Source organism: Colletotrichum lupini, chromosome 3 (assembly GCF_023278565.1).
Source record: "Colletotrichum lupini chromosome 3, complete sequence".
NCBI lineage: Eukaryota > Fungi > Ascomycota > Sordariomycetes > Glomerellales > Glomerellaceae > Colletotrichum > Colletotrichum lupini.
In genome coordinates this window covers 1,014,255-1,032,565 of record NC_064676.1, presented here as the reverse complement: position 1 = coordinate 1,032,565, position 18,311 = coordinate 1,014,255, and the positions used below count along the sequence as shown (strand labels likewise).

The following is an 18,311-nucleotide window of genomic DNA, read 5'->3' as shown; positions in this document are numbered from 1 at the left end:
TAAGGAGGCTATTATGATTATTAAAATCGGTTAATAATACGAGGCTAGCGTTAGTTAGGGTTTATAATTATAAAGTAATTTAAAATAGCGGCTACGCACCGAAAATCGTACGACTTATTACTAATTAATTAATTATGATATAGCGAATTAATTAATATATAATTTAATTAATATTAATAATAATTATAATAATCGTAAAGGGTTAAAAGTAATAGTATATAATTTTATTAGTTTTATTAATATTAAGAAAAGGGGGTATTAGAGGTTTTTTAAATTCCTAGATATAATAAGATACTAAATTTAGGGCTCTGTAATACTTAGGCTTTTTTTTTTTTATAATAATTATTAATAATCTATTTAGTTAAGTAGTATAATACTGAACTTATAATCGTAAGTAAGGAGTCGCAGGTTCGAATCCCGCTCTAGGTATTTATATTCCTAATTATAAACTTTTATAGGGTATAGTTAGGAATATCGATTTTTAATTAGCCCGGCCCCGGATTTTCTTTTTTCCGGGCGACCTTATATTTAATTAAATACGTTAAATATAGGGCCTTACGATATTTAATTATTTGACTTACTGAAATTCCTATATTTGACTGTTTGTTTGACTTATTTGTTTGATTAATTTGAATGGGTATAAGCGCTGATGTCACTTTGCCTCCAGTGAAGGAGACTGTACACGTTACCTTGCCTCCTTAGATAATCCACCAAACCTTGCCGCCTCAGGTCGTCAAGGAGACGGTACATGTCACCCTTCCTCCGCAGGTGGTCAAGGAAACAGTTCATGTCACTTTGCCTCCCCACGTTGTCAAGGAAACAATCCACGTTACGCAGCCTCCTCACATCATCAAGGAGACGATTCATGTTCCTCAGCCTGCGCAGACGGTACACATAACACAACCTCCCCAAGTCATCCATCAAACGGTCCATGTCACCCAGACGGTCAGCCACTGCGCAACAACAATCGCAGCGCCAGTCTTGGGCCATCAACCCTCCCCACCTCCGGCAGTGCATCCCTCAGCGGCACCAGCAGTACCGCCGGTTCATGAAGCTCCCCCGCCGGCCCACACCATGGCTCCTCCGGTACATACACCTCCACCGGCCGCGCACCCTGCCCCGGTAGCACCGCCGGTTCACCAAGCGCCGCCAGCCGAGGCAATGCCCGTTCATACGCCTCCTGTTGAGGCCATGCCGGTACACACACCTGCCGCTGCCCCTCTCGTTCACGAAGCCCCGGCAGTTGCTCCTCCAGCCCACGTGGCGCCTCCCACTGAGGCTGCGCCCCCTGCTCATCAGGTCCCTCCCATTGGGTTCACACCAATCAACCCTCCAGCAGAGGCGCCAGCGGCACCAGTCGAACCAGTGGCTCCACCGGCACACCCTATGAAGATGAGGTTCATGGCTCGGAGATAATCAAGGTCATTGGATCATCAGATGGAGGGAGACTGACTTTGGAAGTGGGGATAAAGATCCCATCCAACGTAGATTCTAGAATAATGTGCGCGTATAACTTTCTTACATGTAATCTAAATACTAGATGGTAGCTATGATGCTGGCGAAGTTTGACACCCGGTCAGCCGGCCTTGAATAGATCACTTAATGACTGTCAAGTCCCAAATCCCTGCACTTGAGTTTGGAAAATCGTGAGCCACTCTATTCTCTATCTAAAAAGTCGCATGGGTATCTTTGTCCTTTCCCTTCTTTCCAAAATCAAAAAAGTTTCCACCTTCACGCTCCTTGCCCTTCTTCTCCTTCTCGCTGGCGCGGCAAATCTCATCGAACCTCTGTAGTGTCTGATGAATATCAACATCCATGTTACGGGCGAGATATTCGCCCTCGACTCGTCTAGCAGCAGCAATATTCTGTCGGGTCTTGGACTTGACTGCTGTCCGAATACTCTGGTAAATACCCTGGCCGGGGTACGCGACAATCCCGAGAGTGGCTGTTTCACCAAAGGTTAGCATTCTGAGTCGACAAGCAGGAAGAAATACCTTCGAATACATACCTGATGCCGTCTTTGTGGCCATGTTCATGACGCCCTTGCCGACGCCCAACGCTGCGCCCGCGGCACCTCCATCTCGTCCGCCCTTATACGGCTGGTAAAACAAGTCGGCGAACCCACCCCCGATTCCGGTCACAAAGTTTTTTCCCCCGACCATAGCGCCGGACTTCCAATCTGTAATAGGAGCGCGGGCCTCGACCTTCTCGCCGTAGAGCTTAGGCGCCTCACGGAGACCTTCCGTGACAGCCAGCGGCACATCGAGGTAGAACTTGCCGTAAGACTTGAAGAATGTGCCAACACCGGAAGCCGATGCCTTGAAGACCGCGCCTGTTGTGCTTCCGCAGCCTCGGCCGGCACTTCGGGGTCGATCGAGAGCGTCGGATTGCGGAGGCGCCAGACTCGGGGATCGGGGCGGCGTCTTAACGTCTAAGCTGGACACGCTTCTGGCGCTTCTCCTCTCAATGTCTTCCATCTCTGCGGCTTTGAGTTTGGATCGTTGATTGTAGACTTGGACGGGTTTGACGACGATGTCAGTGGCACCCTTGACCATGCCGTATCCGACTCCCATCAAGGAGGAAACCGTGCCTGTGACGGGATCCCACCGCCGGTTCTCGATGATGTATGTTTTTGTCTCGTGTCTAGAAGTCGGGGTTGTCATTAGTACATGTATACGCCAAGCAATGGCGAATTACGCTCAAGGTTATTGGCACTCACGGTGACATATTTTTCTGGCCAATCTTGAGGTGGTCAAGAAGAATCCCCGCAGCTTGCTTCGATAGTCTGACATGCTTCTTCCCTCTCTTGAACTCCCACACTGCCGGCTGGTTGGGGAAAACATCGCACCGAAGCAGTTCAAGGGGCAAGTTTGCGTGGAATGACTTTACTGCCGTGGCCACACCATTCTCAGTCTTCATCTTGGCCGAAAGTTCACCAGCTGCGGTCGCAGCTTCCGGTGTTAGGCAAAATCGAATCGCATCAGCCAAGTTTTGGGCGTTAAGCTGCTTGTGTGGAATAGGCTTTGGCCCAGCGCCTGCGATGGCAACCATGTCTCCCCAAAATGGCTGACTGAAAACTGTTAGTTTCGAACTGAATGGGACCCCTCATATCACTCTCCAGTACTCACTCGCCAAAGAAGGGGACGATTGTGGTTGGCCTTCCGTTCAAGAGGCCGCAAGCCGTGGTCCCGGCGCCACCATGGTGGAACACTGCCGCAACGTTGGCAAACAGCCACTCGTGGGGGCAGTCCCCCAGGAACAGGATGTCATCAGCATCGATACCTCCCAGATTACTCCAGCCTTTCGATATAATTGCGCGAACTCCCGTTGCGCGGACAGCCTCGACAAGGATCTTTGTCATTTCGTCGGGGTTGTCGATGACGATACTGCCGAAGCCGATGTAGATGGGAGTCGGTCCATTCTTCAGGAAGTTTGCGAGTTCGGTGGGAGGCTCGTACTGAGGGGGTTCGCGGAAAAAGAAGCCGCAAACATCTATGCGAGAGATCAGTACCAGATCCACCTACAGTCTTGCGCAATGGACATGTCTTACCGATATAGGCAGGCCAGTCGATGGGTTTTGGTACAAGTGATGGGGACCAGCAATATGTAAATGGAATCTTCTGCGACTCTGCGAGAACCGGGCCTTCGGAAAACGGCACTTCTTCAAGATCGATCGTCCTTCTCCAATCGTTGATGACATCTCCGAGGCTGTAATAATTATCAGCACGAGAGACCAAAGACAGCCGGACAATTGCTTACCCTTGCCATGTCAACCACTCAACGACGCTGTAGGACACAAAGTTGGCCGTCATCTGGTCAACAACCCCCTTGTCTCCAAACTTGAGATTAGCCAAGGGATGCGGAAATGCTCTCGTGCTACTCCAAGGCATGGTAAACATGAGATGTAGCGGAATACCCAGGGCTTGGGCGCAGTGGACATGTGCGAAACTCGGCGGGTTGGCAATGATTGCATCCGCCACGAAAGGTGTACCAGTCTGTGTATCAGGCTCGATACAAGACCTCCAGCACCCTTCCAGCATTTCCTTTACCATCTTCCGCTTCTTCTGAATATCGCCGCCCTTCAAACTCTTCAAGCTCGGGATCAGGCCTGGGTTCTTGACCATGTAGGCCATCAGTTCGGAGGGATCACCGCCGATGGGGTAGAATTCGAGGCCGGATTTGCGGACAAAATCATCAAAGACGTCGTGTGTTGCAACGCGTACTCTGTGGCCGTACGTCTGGAGCTCGTTTCCGAGCGCGATGAAGGGCTGGACATCGCCGCGACTTCCTACGACTTGGATGACGATGTTGAGTTTGACAGGGAACGTCTTCTTCTCGGCGAAGCGCTCTGCTGCTTCGAAGTACTCTGGCGGGGGGCCCTCTGCTGCTGCTGCTTGTGCCAGTTGGGCTGGGTCTTTGAAGTCGGGGACAAAGCGGGCGAGGGTTGTCGCCAGCCGCGAATCGAGGTTTACGTTAATTCTACCGTCCGCTATTGTAATTTTCTCTGATTAGGATGTATTCAAAGGGGTTATTAGATGGTCGGCTGGGGTTCCTACTTCCGACGCTTTCGCTATGTTGCTGGAGTCCCTCGTTGATCGCCGTCTCGTAGGATGGGAGGTAGTCTTGAGGAACGGGATCATCCTCTATCATTCTGATGGTATTTCGCTTCGACATCTTGTACTCTCGAAGTAGGCTGAGGGGTGGGGTTCTGGTTGACGAGGGTGAAGTTATGGTCGTGTAGTACACAATGTCGACTTAGAAAAAGGAAAATGGTTATCGAAGAGGAAAATATTGAACGATCGCCGAATCAATCAAGAGCAGAAAGGGGCAAGAGCACGGTATGTTTTCAAGACGATCAAAAGAAAAGTCAATTCCTAAACGTGAAATCACTAACTAGGGAGGGGTCTCGAGGAATTTAGCCTGGGAGTTAAACCAACTTATCAAATATTCAGCTACCGCCTACTACTTATAGTGGGGTGTCAAAAGTTCGTGTATACCCCACTAAAACGCGTGCCGACGCGTTTTCTCCTTAACATTACTTTTCCTTCTATATCCCATATCTTTAGTAAATAGAGGCCAATTTATAAGCTTTTTATTCTTAAATAATAAGAAGCTATAGGGCTAATTATAAACTTATAAAAGTCTAGTAAGTAACGATTATTATACTTATTATAACTAAAAAAAGTTATTATAAAGTTATAGTACTCTTTAGCTTATTATATTTAACTATATAAAAAATAGTCTATCGTTTTAATTTAAGTAATAACTTTAAGTCCCTACCCCGGGAAGGAAGGCTAGAGAATCTTTTTAATAAAGAGAAACGCTTTATAATTAGATCTATTTAAATTAACTATTAATAGCCGTACTTCGAGCTAGTTATTAAGTAGTAGGGCTAGGCTAGCTTTAGTATTATTAAGCGTATTCTTAAGAAAGTAAGTTATTATAAATAGAGAGCTATAAAGAGACCTTTTATAATACTAAAAGTAGTAGTTAGAAGGCTCGAATTTATAAGAAACTAGATCTAAAACCTAGAAAAATTAATAATAATATATAGTTTAGTATAAAGACCCTATATAGAGATTTATTTACTAATTTTTAATAGTTTTAGTACTAGTTCTCTAACGAGTCGTCCTACTAAAATAATATTTCTATTTTAATTAAATAAGTATTTAGGTTATTAAAAGACTATTAGAAAAAGTGATTTATTAACCTCGTTAGTTATATTAAAGCGAATATATTTATTATAATATAAGTAATAATATAAAAGAATAGTCGCTCTAAATTAGTCTTTTTTACTCGCAACGACCGCTCCTAATAATAAGGGTATAATATAAATAGTTATATAAATTATTTAAAAAAATGGTATTTACTATATGTAAATAATATACGTTATTTCGTATAGGATAATACCCCTATTTATATTATAAAGCGGATAATAGAGTAGTTTATAGCTTATAGGATTTCCTACCTCGAATAGCCCTTATATTTACTAAACCTTAACCTAATTAAGTATTATTAGCGTATAATAAAGTCTAACTTACGTAAACTATACTTAGAAGTATTTATTTTAAAAAAGAATAAGTTAAATATAAAAGAGTTTAAGTAGTAATTAAGGGTAGCGTAGGAGGCTATATTATTAAAAAAGATTCGGAGTCTAATTAACTCCCTACTGCGCTAACTTACGGTAGTAATTTATATACGTAGTTAGTATATATAATACTAAATAGCGAACTTAGGGCTTTTTTTTATATATACTTTCGCTATATAAATTAAAAAATTAATAGTTCTGCGGCTAGTCGAAGTATAGTAGTGAAAATGCAGGAGGTTGGGCAATTGGGGATAATGGTGGGGTGTATACGAACTTTTGACACCCCACTGTACATTATACGCCGCCACATCACCCCTCCGTAGTCTGTAGCCTTAGTCGCATATCTCGTACCTGACTCGGGTTACCCGTAGGGCAAAGCCGAACGGGAGTGCTAAGGGGACTAGGATTCGTAGGGCCGGTAGTTTGAGCCGCGCCACAACGCGCCGAACTGCGAATCCACGTAAAGAGACCGTGTTTGTAAAGGCTTTCAAGCTCTTTTGGGCATATGCAGTTGCGAGGAGCCGCGGACTCGGCAAGTACCCGTCGGATCGGGGCCATAAAAATCTCATGGGTGTGGACATGTTGTCGCGATACGCGATGGGGGCGCCAGTCGATGCTTAATTATGAGTCAATGTAAGTGGGCACAACCTTAAACGTGTCATTGGTTCACTGTCGACCCGCGGATTGTCGCATTGTCTCGCATCCATGGTGACGAATACGCGTATACGACCAACACAGAATCCGCGGATAGATCGTTCCCTGCGAGTCGCTAGAACCGTCGCTAGTCTGGAATCCTAAACTTGGACCGCTCCCCACTGCCGCAAAGACTTTGCACATTTCGCCGGATTAGGCACCGTCTCCCGGGCTTTATGGCTTCGTCCTCTGGCCAATGGCTGGATTGGGATCATACGCGTACGGAGAATACCGCATTGTGCTTGATCAACGTGGCTCAGCCCTACTAATACTCCGCGTACAATCTGAAAATCTGCAAATGTCATCCCTCAGAGGCTCAGTCTGCCTAGCGCCAGGGGGCTTCTTCGTGTTGAGGCTGTTTTGCATCGCAGCAACACTCGTATGCAAACACAAAGGGGTAAAGGGGAAGAATTCAAAGATGAACGTAAAGACTTACTTATATCGAGGTCTTTGGACCGATTATGGATGATAATAGAACACGATCAACAAGCTTCTACATCGCCCGCCCACAGCCTTTACACGAACAGAACACAGTCTTTATCGCCTTGGGATTAAAGCTTTCTCTTTCCGACGACCAAGCTAAACTTTTCGGCCCGCCCAAACTCAATTTGAAGCCAAAATATTACCTAATTGCGCCAAGGAAAGACTCAGGACTTCACGATGGCGGACAACAGCACCACAACAGATGGTGCCTCCACCGGCTTCGTTTTTTACCACTATGAGCCGTCTATGGTAGCGGCAACCGTCTTCATTATCGTGTTTGGGGTTTCTTGTATGCTACACATCTGGCAATTATGTCGACGCAAGACGTGGTACTTTATTCCCTTTGTGATTGGGTGCATATGTAAGTTATCATAGTCCAAACACAACTCCATCCCCAAGCATGACTCGGCTGACATTTCCCTAGTTGAAGCAGTCGGATACGCTGGCCGAGCCATGTCTGCGGGCGAAGCACCTGATTACACCAAAAACCCCTACATTATCCAGTCGATCCTTCTCCTCCTTGGTCCCGCTTTGTTCGCCGCGTCGATCTACATGGTTCTCGGTCGCTTGATCAACCTTCTCGATGCCTGGGGATACTCTTTGATCAGACCAAACTGGTTGACCAAGGTCTTCGTGCTAGGAGATGTGCTGTCATTCTTCGCACAGTCTGGAGGTGGTGGCATGTTGGCGACTGCCAAGAACAGCGATAATGTGAAGCTCGGCGAAAACATCATCGTCGGCGGTCTCTGCATTCAGATCCTTTTCTTTGGGTTCTTCATCATCGTCCCTCTTGTCTTCCACCTCCGCCTCTCCCGCAACCCGACACCAAAGTCCCTTACAGTTCAAACCCCATGGAAGGGTCTCCTCTACGTTCTTTACGGCACCAGTCTACTCATCATGGTTCGATCGCTTTTTCGAGTTGCCGAATACGTGGGAGGCAAGGACAGCGAGCTACAGGCCAAGGAGATGTACATCTACATCTTTGATGCGACACTGATGGGCATCACAGCTATGTCCTTCAACTGGTTCCACCCAAGTCGTGTCATCAACCATCAGGCTACCGGTTTGAAGCAAGTTTCTAGCTCCGAGGTCCTCAACGAAGGATACCTGATGGAAAGCGGACAATACCCGAAGCCGCAACAACAACAATACCAAGACCCGCGGTACGAGCCTTACCAAGGAGTCGCCGGTAACCAGGGGTTTCGTAGGTGAAAGAAATCAACAAGGCGGCGTTGAAGAAACTCGAGAGACGAGGGTAGAGCTTCCAGTAGCACCAGCGGGAACAAGAAAGCCGAGCGAAGAGAATTGGAGAGATTGGGCTTATGATCCGGTCACTTGACTGGGGTCTTTTTCTTTTGTTTTTAGTTTGCCCTTCTAGGGTTCTTTTCCCTTTGTTCTTTGGCGAAGAAGCCTGGATAGACTCATGAAACATGTAGGATTACATAACATCTGGTATGGGGCTTGGGATTCTGTACGAAAGGTATACGTTGATGCCTTGGAGTAAATGGATAGAAAGCAAAGTTGATCTCACACTATGTACCAGGAATCCGTTGAGACAGTCCCAGAAATCTACTTTTTCTTTCTTTACGATATGCAGTCAGTCGGGGAGTACCCAGGCCACACGCATTGCTTCAACTTCCAAAGTCTTCAATTACCATGTTGTGCCTTGCGCATATGCTACCTTACACCGATGGACAAATCATTGACTGTTATGAAGTTCCGTCATTACTAAAGCTTCCTCAGCAGAACCTTCCTGTTGGGGTCCGGTTGAGTCTAGAAACTTATTAGCAGGCTGGTCCTCCCACGATGGATCCTTAATCACTTACTATTGCGCCGAATTCCAAGTTCTTGTATCGCTCCTTGCTGTCTCCTACGTTCTTAATGTCGTAGTTGGCCAGCGTCGTCGCCATGATCATCTTGATCTCGTTTACAGCGAAGAAGCGGCCTGGGCATGCGTGACGACCGTAACCAAAGGTCAAACTGGTCTGCCCCACGCTGACGAACTGGGCATTTGCCACAACCTCGGCCTGTTTTGAGCCGGTTTCCTGTTCCGTCTTGGCTTGTCGAAGCTTGTAAAATCTCAAGGCGTCGAACTTCTCGGAGTCCGGGAAGATCTCATCGTCGTTGTTGATGCCAATTACAGGCAACTCGATTACGGATCCGCCAGGAATGACCTGGCCGTTCGATAGGGCAAACGTCTTCAAGACCTTGCGCTGGAATGATGCTGTACAGATGGTTAGTTGTTGAATTAGTTACTTAGCCGAGACTGTACACTCACTGGGACCAAGTGCATAGTATCTCATCGTCTCCTTGAGGAAGCTATCCAGCTTCTTCATGTTCTGCATAGCGCCGCTGGTGAAGACACCGTTGCTCTCGGCCAAGGCTTGCTGGATGTCGTCCCGGAGCATTGGAATCAGCTCAGGCATAGCAGCCAGGGTGTAGAGACTTGATTCACTTCGTCAGCGTTATCCACGTTGCCTTGGCTATCGTATGTCCAGATACTTACGCATTGGTCGTGGTGACAGTTGTAGTGTGGATAGCAGCGAAGCTGATACCCAGCTGGTACCTAGCAAGCTCTCTATCATTCTTCTCACCAAACTTCTTCTGCGACTCCATGATCCATTGCAGCATATCGTCCGGCTTTTGGTAGTCGGGGCTTTTCTCGGCCTCCTTCCTTGCGGTCACCACAGGTCTCAGGAACTTGTCCGCCTCCTCAATCCGGTGGTGAACCTGCTTGACTTCCGACGTTCTTGCTGCCAAGAAGGGGCGTAGCCACGGAGCAATATCAGCAACCTTTCTAACGGCCTTCATCAGATCGAGGGTATAGTTGATCGCGGCGTCTAGGTATTCTTCGTTTCGGCAGAGCTCGGGTCCGATAAAGACGCGCCCTGAGGCCATGGCGATGACTCGCATCATCTTGTCCATGATCTTGACCTCGTTCCAGTCGCATGATTGGGGGAGCTCTGTTCGCAGAGCTTCGACGACTTCGTCGGCGATGATCGGGTTGAGTCGGACTGTTGAGGTATTAACATTGTTAGTGGAACTTACAAGCCCTTGTCACAGAGATATGACGTACCCAGAGCTGGTGTCAAAGCAGTCTTGACGGTGTGGGGCAACAACGCGATGTCGGTGTCTATACCTGTGTACTTCGCGTGCATTGACTAGGGATTCATCAGCGCTTCCTCGTTATCGTAAAATGTTCTTAGCCTGACCTCTTCGATGGCCCGGTTGAAGCTGAGAACGTCATCAGGAAGCCTCTTCAGCTCGTTCATGAACTTCCGGGCGACGACAATATTTGGCGATTCTGGTGACTTAGTACAGGTGATCTTCGCTGTTGAGGGGCTGGAGCTTACTTCTTGCGGTGGTGATCCGGAAAGCTCTCTCTTTGAACTATGCGTATGTCCGGTTAACTCATAATGCTCACCATTGGGACTTGCTGGTGTCTGCCGTACCTTTCTGTATCCTCTTAGGTAGAGGTTCCTGGCCTCGCCATTCATAAATTGCTTTCGCCGGGCTTCGGATCCTCCAAACTCTGTGCCTACCATAGGAATATCTGCCCATGGATCACTCTTCAAGACTATTTGGAGCAAATATGCCACAGCACATGCAAACAAGGCAGTGGCGGCGACAGGCCATCGCTGGGCTACTTCGATAAAGAGGGCGCCGTCTACCTCAGCACCGGCTGTAGCGTTCACGCTGGGAAGCATCGACATCGACATCTTGGGTGGTTGACGGGTTGCGATGATGGTGCGCTTGGACAAGAGAATTAGACTCAAGAAAGAGATGGGACATAAGGATGTAATATAATCTCGCCGTACCCTCCATCAAGTCCCCTTGGCTGCAAGCTTGACAGCAACCACCAAGTACGTTCTGGGGACCCCGCCACGAGCCGTGACGAATGCCACCAACACAGCCGACGGGAGACAAACTACGAGCATAAATTAGTAAGTAGCCGGCGTGAAACTTACCCGCGGATTGCGAAACCGGGTGGAACCGCCCAACTACCGGCCGGGGGAAAGAGAGAATGATGGTGGTAGGCTGTGAGCATGGCTCACATCTTGTCTTCTCCCCCAACCAACCACCCCCTGCGCCGATCAACGGGACGAAGAAGAATCAGATCTCAAGGGTATGAATTAGCGCTACCGCGGGACAAAGGGACCAGAGGCAACAAAAACGCGGGGTGAGGGGCGAAGATAGTGTGAGGGCTTTGACCAAGCGGACTGACGAAAAAGTCCGAACCAAGGTCCGTCGAGTGAGGTTCCCGTGTAAACGAGAGTAAACGACGTTACCGGTTTCGTATTCGCGAGTATGATCGTCAAGAGGATACCAAGCGATCTGTGCGACGTGGTACGACGCAACGTCGCTTGTAAGCCTGGTCGCATCGATGTGTTTCTAGAGGTTTAGGGAGGGCTCCTCGAGTCACTTCGACTCGTTCTATCAGGCAGAAGAAGACGATCTCGTCTCGGGCACATACATCAAAATGCAAGTCTTTCCATGTTGCCATTGTGCACATCGCACAGAAAGCGCCTGAAATGTTCTCGGTTTCTCTTTCACTGGCGAATAGAGGCCGCCCTTAACTGTCATGCGGTCCAAGTGTGGACAATCTGTAATGTTTCGAAACCTTCTATTTGTGGCATCTTGGCCCTCATCCGCGGCCCAAGCGGCACATCATTGGATGAAAGAATGAACATGAAAACGTGGTAAAAGAAAAAGAAGAAATAATGGCACGTAGTAGGTTTGGCCAAGACCGGATAGTTGGTGTGTTCGGCCCTTTGAGTTGGAATATCAACATGTCGGATGACTTGCCTCGACGAACTCCCTAATTTACGCGTAAAGATGTGGTGGCATCTCCCACCGGGAGAGCTAAGCCGAGAGTTCAAGAGTCATAAACTTTAAGAAAGCCAGTAATCTCCCCATCGAACAGCGGTTTGCCAGTTGAGGGATCTTCACTGTTGGCGCCCAACAATCTGGCCTCCCAAAACGTTCCTTGATCAGAAGTCGTCTCCTTCTTGAAACCCCACGTCGTGTAGCCCTCGGAGCCCAAGAAGACCCCGTCGATCTGCGTGCCGTTGAGCATGTAATGCGAGTACGGCTTGACCTCGGTACCGTTGACCAAGTACATGAGTAGAGCGTCGTACGGAATCTCTGCGACCGCGAGGTTCTCCCAGGTGTAGCTCGAGACGCCAGTGGGCACATGGCCCTGAATGCCTTGGCCATCGACACACTGAAGCGGGTCCTGCGCAACAGCGGCTTTGTCAAGTGCAGCCATCTGAAAGGAGTATGGTTAGTGATGTGACTTGACTTTAGACGTGACCAATCAGGTGATAGCGCCCGGATGTGAACTCACGTATCCCCATCGGATGCCAGTCGAGCCGCGAGAGTAAATGGCGGTCAGGCCGTGATTGTCGAGGACGCCGCCGTCGGTATCCTTTACTTGGATCGACCACGGCCCCGCTTGGCCGGCAGAAGCGTCGTAGCCCGGGTACGCGGAGCAGCCGCCGGTAAGCTCCTTGACCGTGACGTTCTCAGCGGCTGAGACGATTGGTGACATGGTGATGCCAACGGCCGCAGCCGCGATAAACTTAGCGAGTGACGACATCTTGAAGCGACTGAATTCTGAAAGCAATTGAATGTGATAGATCGACACAAGGAGTTAGATAAGCGGCAGGTGAGGCTCTATTCGCTCAACCTCTGTATCGGCAGATTGCCAAGATTTTATAACAACTGCCCCTGAAAGGATTCTAGGCATCAAACGGCCTCATTCCGAACGCCATTCTCGTGAGATGATCCATTCCCGCAAGCGAAGGAACTTGGGTGTCCCAAAGCCGGAGCTAAACATGCAACGGCGCGTTCCTGCCTAACTCAACAGCCTATAAAAGCACGGGAGCATCGGGACGGGACAGGATTCCAGGCTGAGAGAAGGGGGGTTACACTATTTAACTCCATCGTTTTGCATTACTAGAGGATTGCCGCAGTACATGTAGACGCTACCCTACCCTCGAATTCCGTACTATTTAACCTTAACCCTTTTCTTACCCATCCTTTCCTCTATTCTACCCTCTCCCTTATTAAAAAATTACTAAAATTATAGTTTTAATAGCTTATTAATAAGCTAATATTATTATTTAAAAATAAATAACTTATGCTTATACGTAAATATTAAGAGTTTTATTATTATAAAAATAATAATAAATATATTAAAGTATTTAAAAAAGCTTTTTAATAAACTTCTAATACTATTTAAAGCTATAGTCCTCAAGCTATAAAAAAAAACTAAGGTACTATATTAATACGGCCCTATCCGTTTTATTAATATTAATAATAGTCTTTTTAATATAAAATATATTATTAATACTCTATAGCTACGTTATTATACTTCGTAAATCGTACTTAACGTTAGTAAGGATTTTAATATTATTTCTTAATTTATTTTTTAGTTTCTTTATTAAGGCCGTTATTATAGGGTTAGTTTAGTTATTAATATTTTAATAAGTATTTTAACTTAATATACTTAGAGGCTCTTATAGCCCTTAAGGAGAGGTTTTTAAAAGACTTATAATTAAACTTTTTACTTATTATAAATAAAGCTATTATAATTAAAACTATAGCGTTACGAACTTTAATAATAAATAGTTAATAATATAATTATCTTTCTTTTATAATAAGCTTAAAAAAGTATCTTAATTTAAGTACTAAGTAAGTACTATATTATTTTATTAAAACTATATTCTTATATTTATAACTTAGAAAGAATTAACTTTCTTTGATAATAAAGTACTTAGAGAGAAGGGGGGTTGAGGCCGCCAAGGCGAAATTGAAGCTTTGCCCCCGCAAGCGGATGACGCTAATTGCCGTTACCCGCCTGTGCGATCTTGATTTTGAATCATCGAGGGCAAGACATCATAGCATCGAAAAGAGACAATGACAACAAACTCCAGAATGCTAAGCGATGTAACTATGCTGCCTGGCTGTGTCTGGGATACGATTTAAAATAAGCAGGATATCAAGTTAAGCCAGTTGTCCTGGGACAATTGGTCTCTACGATCAGGTGTCGGTATTCGGACCTTTGGGGTTCAAACAACTGCAAAAGCAAAATGCCAGCCCCTTAATTAGCGCTGTTGATCTGATCAGCCACCTTTCCCTACTTGCATAAGCCACACTAAAGACCGACAGCCACTTCGCCCCTGTCGTCATTCTGCAAGCTGTCGATCAGGAACCTCGTGATCCCGCAGGTGCTTGACTCAGGTATGCTAGGAGGAAAGACCCCTAAAATGGGGATGGAAACAGTGATCCCGGGTATACCGTAACAGAGGACTCATGAACGAGCTTACTGAGCGTCCGGAGGTATGATTGCATGCGAGAAATACGAAGGGCAGCTTGAGACTTTCAGACGGCGAATGGACTGCCATATTTGGGGGTTTCTTAGTAAACTTAGGTGACGCTCAGAGTGTCAGGGAGCGTGTCTGGCCCCATCGGATGATCCCCATGCGCATTTACCTCGCGGTTTACAAGGCAAACCACACAACAGGGGCGTGATGAGGTGCACCTCGATACAGTTCGAGCAAAGCCATCACATGGCCATCAATCCTCCTTGGGCCCCCTTTGACGTCGATCATGATGTTGAGGGCAAGTAAGTTTGGACAGGGAGCCTAACTTCAGCGGCGCGCAAACGCGTCTGTCAGCGAAGCACCATCAGGCAATCGATCAGGTTAGTCAGCGAAACCAAGTTGTCACGATCACTGCATAAGGGCAAGAGCGACAACGAATTCGAAAACGAGTTTTTTATTCTACTTTTTTCGTCGCAAGGCCGACCTGAACGTCAAAAGTCGCACGGCGAAGCAAGATGTTGCAATACATTTGGGCGTTGGTCGAGAACCCGTCTGTGGCTATGACATCGATGGAGAGTACTTGTTTGTTTATTTTATGTTAATACATCGTCTGTATCCATGTCACAGAAACAACGACATTGATGCGGTCAGTCTTGAACCAAGGTCGCAATCCGTCCTCCAACATTGTTCAACAGGTCTATCATTCCATGAGGCATACACCGAAGCTTTTTCCTTTTGTAAACAAAAAGCTTTTCCAGCCACGAGCGCACTTCAGTTTCGTGTACCAGAACCGACTACACCAAACTTGGAGGAAATGATGGCATAAGTTCGTTTTGACCGGAACGCAGATTGACGTTGCTACCAACCAGTGTTGTCCGTTGATTTGCGATGGTTCTGAGTCTAGAGCACCACGAATCCATGTCCGAAGGTTACAGTATTGGCCGACGATTGATCAGGATTTCAAATTTATGAACTCAGGTTTGTCAGATTTGTACATCGCTGGCGTTTTCCCAAACATCACCTTGCGGCTAATACTATCTCGATGAAACTTGAATCTCCTCATCGAATACTCGCGTCTTTCTTTTGGACAAAGAGGAAGCGACCGACTGTGACAATCACCTCTAGGTACCTTGTTCCCGAAGAAAGGTGATCGTGGATATCACCTCGACAGCAATCCTTCCCGATGCCGGTTTTCTAGAGGTATTAGCGACAGGGCGCCAAGCCCGTATCCTTGAGAAGCTCGTTAGAGAAAACTGACATACTAGGAGGACACTTTAGCGGCGACCTGTGGAAAGGTAACAAGCCTGAATTAAACTCATTTGGTATATGTTTTAGTTGTACTCTCGGCTCAATGTGCTCAACGTACAGGCCCCAGCCTGTTAGACTTGTTGCTATCATAGCCTACTAGAGCAAGGTTTCTATCAGGCTATCATCTGGATGATAGCTGTTGCTCGGGATCAAACTCTTCCTGGTTTATGAGTTCCCTTCCAAGCACGACATATAATTTACGAGGACATCCTTACATGTTTCTGTATTGGAAGTCTGTTGTTCACATTTTCGAAATTCTTGGTTGCGTCAGATACAAGCTCTCTCGCTCCTCTGCTCAAGTTGCGTGCCTCAACATCTTCTTCAGACAACAATTCTGCTCTTGGTTCAAGATAGAAGTTTCCTTTAACCGGAGTTATGTGGTAATAGCCTTATCTAACTCGGTGGCGGCGGGGATTGCCTGATTAAGAAGTTAGGGTGCAGATGTTGATGCATGGCGCTTATCATCACGATGCAACCCCGCACCTCCATCTTCCCCGGTCCTTCTTCTACGTCCATCACTCCGAGACGAATACAATTCATGCAATCCTTGTTTTTCGATACAAAGTGACACATTTTGACACTTTCGAATTCCTCCTGATAAACCATCAGGAAACTGGCCTATCACCCCTGTAACGACACACTCTGACGCCTGATCCTCTCAATGTCATTCAAGTCGGAAGCCATCGTCGCCAGAGGCCCCTTCTCTGAAGAAAAATGGGCCATTGAACCAGTCACTCTTCGAGATCTTCGCTCAGACGAGGTTCTTGTTGAAGTTGTCGCCTCTGGTATCTGTCACACAGACTTACACTGCGGTAACACGCCCGATGATAAGGGAGTTCCTGGAGTCTACTACCCTGGAGTCCTGGGACATGAAGGTAAGTGATCTTGTACTTTAAGCCAATTAAAAAGCCGTAGTGCTTCAGTTCGCTAACTCGTATCAAAGGTTCTGGATACGTGGTTCAGGTCGGAGATGGCGTGACGAAGGTCAAGCCCGGCGACGCCGTTTTCCTCTCCTTTTCATACTGCGGAGAGTGCCACGTCTGCAAGACGGGACCGCCATCTCACTGCACCAAATTCTTCGAGATCAACTTCATAGGAGAGCCAGTCTTCTCGGACGGAATAGGCGGGCGCTTTTTCGGCCAGTCCAGCTTAGCCCATCACACCGTCGTCAGCGACAAGTCCGTCGTCAATGCGGCCGGCCTCGGACTGACTCGGGATGACCTGAGAATACTAGCACCGCTTGGATGTGGTCTTCAGACAGGCAGCGGAACCGTCATCAACGTCGCCAAGGCCGGTCCGAAGGACTGCATCGCCATCGCGGGTATGGGAGGTGTAGGCTTGGCGGCGGTCATTGCAGCAAAGAACCAAGGGTGCAAGGCCATCATCGGAATCGACCGAGTCGAGTCTCGCCTCGAGCTGGCTAAGACACTAGGAGCTACGCACATCATCAATACGACTGGGCTCGAAATGACGCAGGTGACTGAGAAGATCAAGGAAGCGGCTGAGGGGCTTGGAGCAACCATTTGCATCGACACCAGCGCGTTCCCGCCTTTGCTCGAAGCTCAAGTTCAAGGAACGCGGTACATGGGGAAGATCATTCAGGTTGGCACTGGCATGCCAGAGTCACATCTGTCGCTTCACATGCAGAGTTTCATGGTCAGCGGAAAGCAGTATTTTGGAGCGGTTCAGGGGCACGTCAACACTGCCGAGTACGTTCCTCAGATGGTTCAGTGGTGGAGAGATGGGAAGTTTCCTGTTGAGAAGCTGATCAAAGTCTTTGAACACGGCGATTTTGCTTCAGCTGTAGAAGCGATGAAGCGCGGCGACGTTGTCAAGCCAATTATTGCCTGGTCATGAACCATGGTCTGTGGGCTTTATGGAGCTCATACTATGACCATCGTCATAGTGACTCGAAACCAAGAAAATCCAACGTAGGTATCACCCTACTTTATTATACATATGCTCACAAAGCTTGATCATCTTAACTGAACTCAAGCCGTTCTCAGAGCCTCATCGCAATGCCAACATCTGATCTGAGCCTCCAGTCTTCCCGTTCCAACAACCTCTTCAGCAATAAACATGTGCGCACCCAACAAAGCCAAGCCAAGCCGGGGTTCTTTCGGCTCATTTCCCGACTTAATTATCAGTTCGCGTTTAAGCTAGAGGACCCCGAACAAACCGGGACTTTGTGATTGGTCAACAAGTTACGAGCAGTCAACTGACCATTCACGCGAGACTCTGATAAGAAAACGCGCGAATAATGTTGCATTCGTTGTAATGCGAGAACCCCGCAATCCGGGGGCATGGTGGAGACGGTGGTTTTTCCCAACTCACCGTTGCATTTATCCCCCAGGCCAGGGCCAATCTTCCCGAGCGGCTCAAGGCTTGAGCAGCCCATCTCTAAACTCCTT

At 47.3% G+C, this 18,311-nt stretch overlaps 9 protein-coding genes across 9 annotated transcripts; 4 read left to right on the top strand and 5 right to left on the bottom strand.

Moving 5' to 3' along the window:
* Positions 1-633: 633 nt before the first annotated feature.
* Positions 634-1,416, top strand: CLUP02_05037 (uncharacterized protein; the record flags this gene model as incomplete). The annotated part of the gene is made up of 2 exons (XM_049284046.1): positions 634-678; positions 730-1,416. 2 exons carry the CDS (start codon positions 634-636, stop codon positions 1,414-1,416), a joined length of 732 nt encoding a protein of 243 aa, XP_049141189.1.
* A 251-nt stretch (positions 1,417-1,667) lies between these two features.
* On the bottom strand, positions 1,668-4,650 carry CLUP02_05036 (uncharacterized protein; the record flags this gene model as incomplete). The annotated part of the gene is made up of 7 exons (XM_049284045.1): positions 1,668-1,945; positions 2,009-2,643; positions 2,720-3,070; positions 3,129-3,492; positions 3,551-3,708; positions 3,760-4,489; positions 4,557-4,650. The coding sequence occupies 7 exons, from the start codon at positions 4,648-4,650 to the stop codon at positions 1,668-1,670; spliced, it is 2,610 nt and encodes an 869-aa protein (XP_049141188.1).
* Positions 4,651-6,420: 1,770 nt separating this feature from the next.
* CLUP02_05035 (uncharacterized protein) lies at positions 6,421-7,147 on the bottom strand (the record flags this gene model as incomplete). Its single annotated transcript, XM_049284044.1, has 4 exons — positions 6,421-6,704; positions 6,759-6,847; positions 6,905-7,022; positions 7,063-7,147. 4 exons carry the CDS (start codon positions 7,145-7,147, stop codon positions 6,421-6,423), a joined length of 576 nt encoding a protein of 191 aa, XP_049141187.1.
* A 294-nt stretch (positions 7,148-7,441) lies between these two features.
* Positions 7,442-8,476, top strand: CLUP02_05034 (uncharacterized protein; the record flags this gene model as incomplete). Its single annotated transcript, XM_049284043.1, has 2 exons — positions 7,442-7,553; positions 7,689-8,476. The coding sequence occupies 2 exons, from the start codon at positions 7,442-7,444 to the stop codon at positions 8,474-8,476; spliced, it is 900 nt and encodes a 299-aa protein (XP_049141186.1).
* Positions 8,477-8,992: 516 nt separating this feature from the next.
* Positions 8,993-10,983, bottom strand: CLUP02_05033 (cytochrome P450; the record flags this gene model as incomplete). Its single annotated transcript, XM_049284042.1, has 6 exons — positions 8,993-9,037; positions 9,091-9,488; positions 9,543-9,709; positions 9,771-10,278; positions 10,341-10,425; positions 10,477-10,983. The coding sequence occupies 6 exons, from the start codon at positions 10,981-10,983 to the stop codon at positions 8,993-8,995; spliced, it is 1,710 nt and encodes a 569-aa protein (XP_049141185.1).
* Positions 10,984-11,403: 420 nt separating this feature from the next.
* CLUP02_05032 (uncharacterized protein) lies at positions 11,404-11,646 on the bottom strand (the record flags this gene model as incomplete). Its single annotated transcript, XM_049284041.1, has 1 exon — positions 11,404-11,646. One exon carries the CDS (start codon positions 11,644-11,646, stop codon positions 11,404-11,406), a length of 243 nt encoding a protein of 80 aa, XP_049141184.1.
* Positions 11,647-12,140: 494 nt separating this feature from the next.
* CLUP02_05031 (uncharacterized protein) lies at positions 12,141-12,863 on the bottom strand (the record flags this gene model as incomplete). The annotated part of the gene is made up of 2 exons (XM_049284040.1): positions 12,141-12,533; positions 12,612-12,863. The coding sequence occupies 2 exons, from the start codon at positions 12,861-12,863 to the stop codon at positions 12,141-12,143; spliced, it is 645 nt and encodes a 214-aa protein (XP_049141183.1).
* A 1,322-nt stretch (positions 12,864-14,185) lies between these two features.
* CLUP02_05030 (uncharacterized protein) lies at positions 14,186-16,533 on the top strand (the record flags this gene model as incomplete). The annotated part of the gene is made up of 13 exons (XM_049284039.1): positions 14,186-14,215; positions 14,430-14,496; positions 14,655-14,767; positions 14,821-14,894; positions 14,961-15,041; positions 15,091-15,174; positions 15,220-15,373; positions 15,441-15,570; positions 15,718-15,781; positions 15,871-15,970; positions 16,037-16,071; positions 16,172-16,243; positions 16,335-16,533. 13 exons carry the CDS (start codon positions 14,186-14,188, stop codon positions 16,531-16,533), a joined length of 1,203 nt encoding a protein of 400 aa, XP_049141182.1.
* Positions 16,534-16,561: 28 nt separating this feature from the next.
* On the top strand, positions 16,562-17,757 carry CLUP02_05029 (zinc-binding dehydrogenase; the record flags this gene model as incomplete). Its single annotated transcript, XM_049284038.1, has 2 exons — positions 16,562-16,775; positions 16,844-17,757. 2 exons carry the CDS (start codon positions 16,562-16,564, stop codon positions 17,755-17,757), a joined length of 1,128 nt encoding a protein of 375 aa, XP_049141181.1.
* Positions 17,758-18,311: the final 554 nt, after the last annotated feature.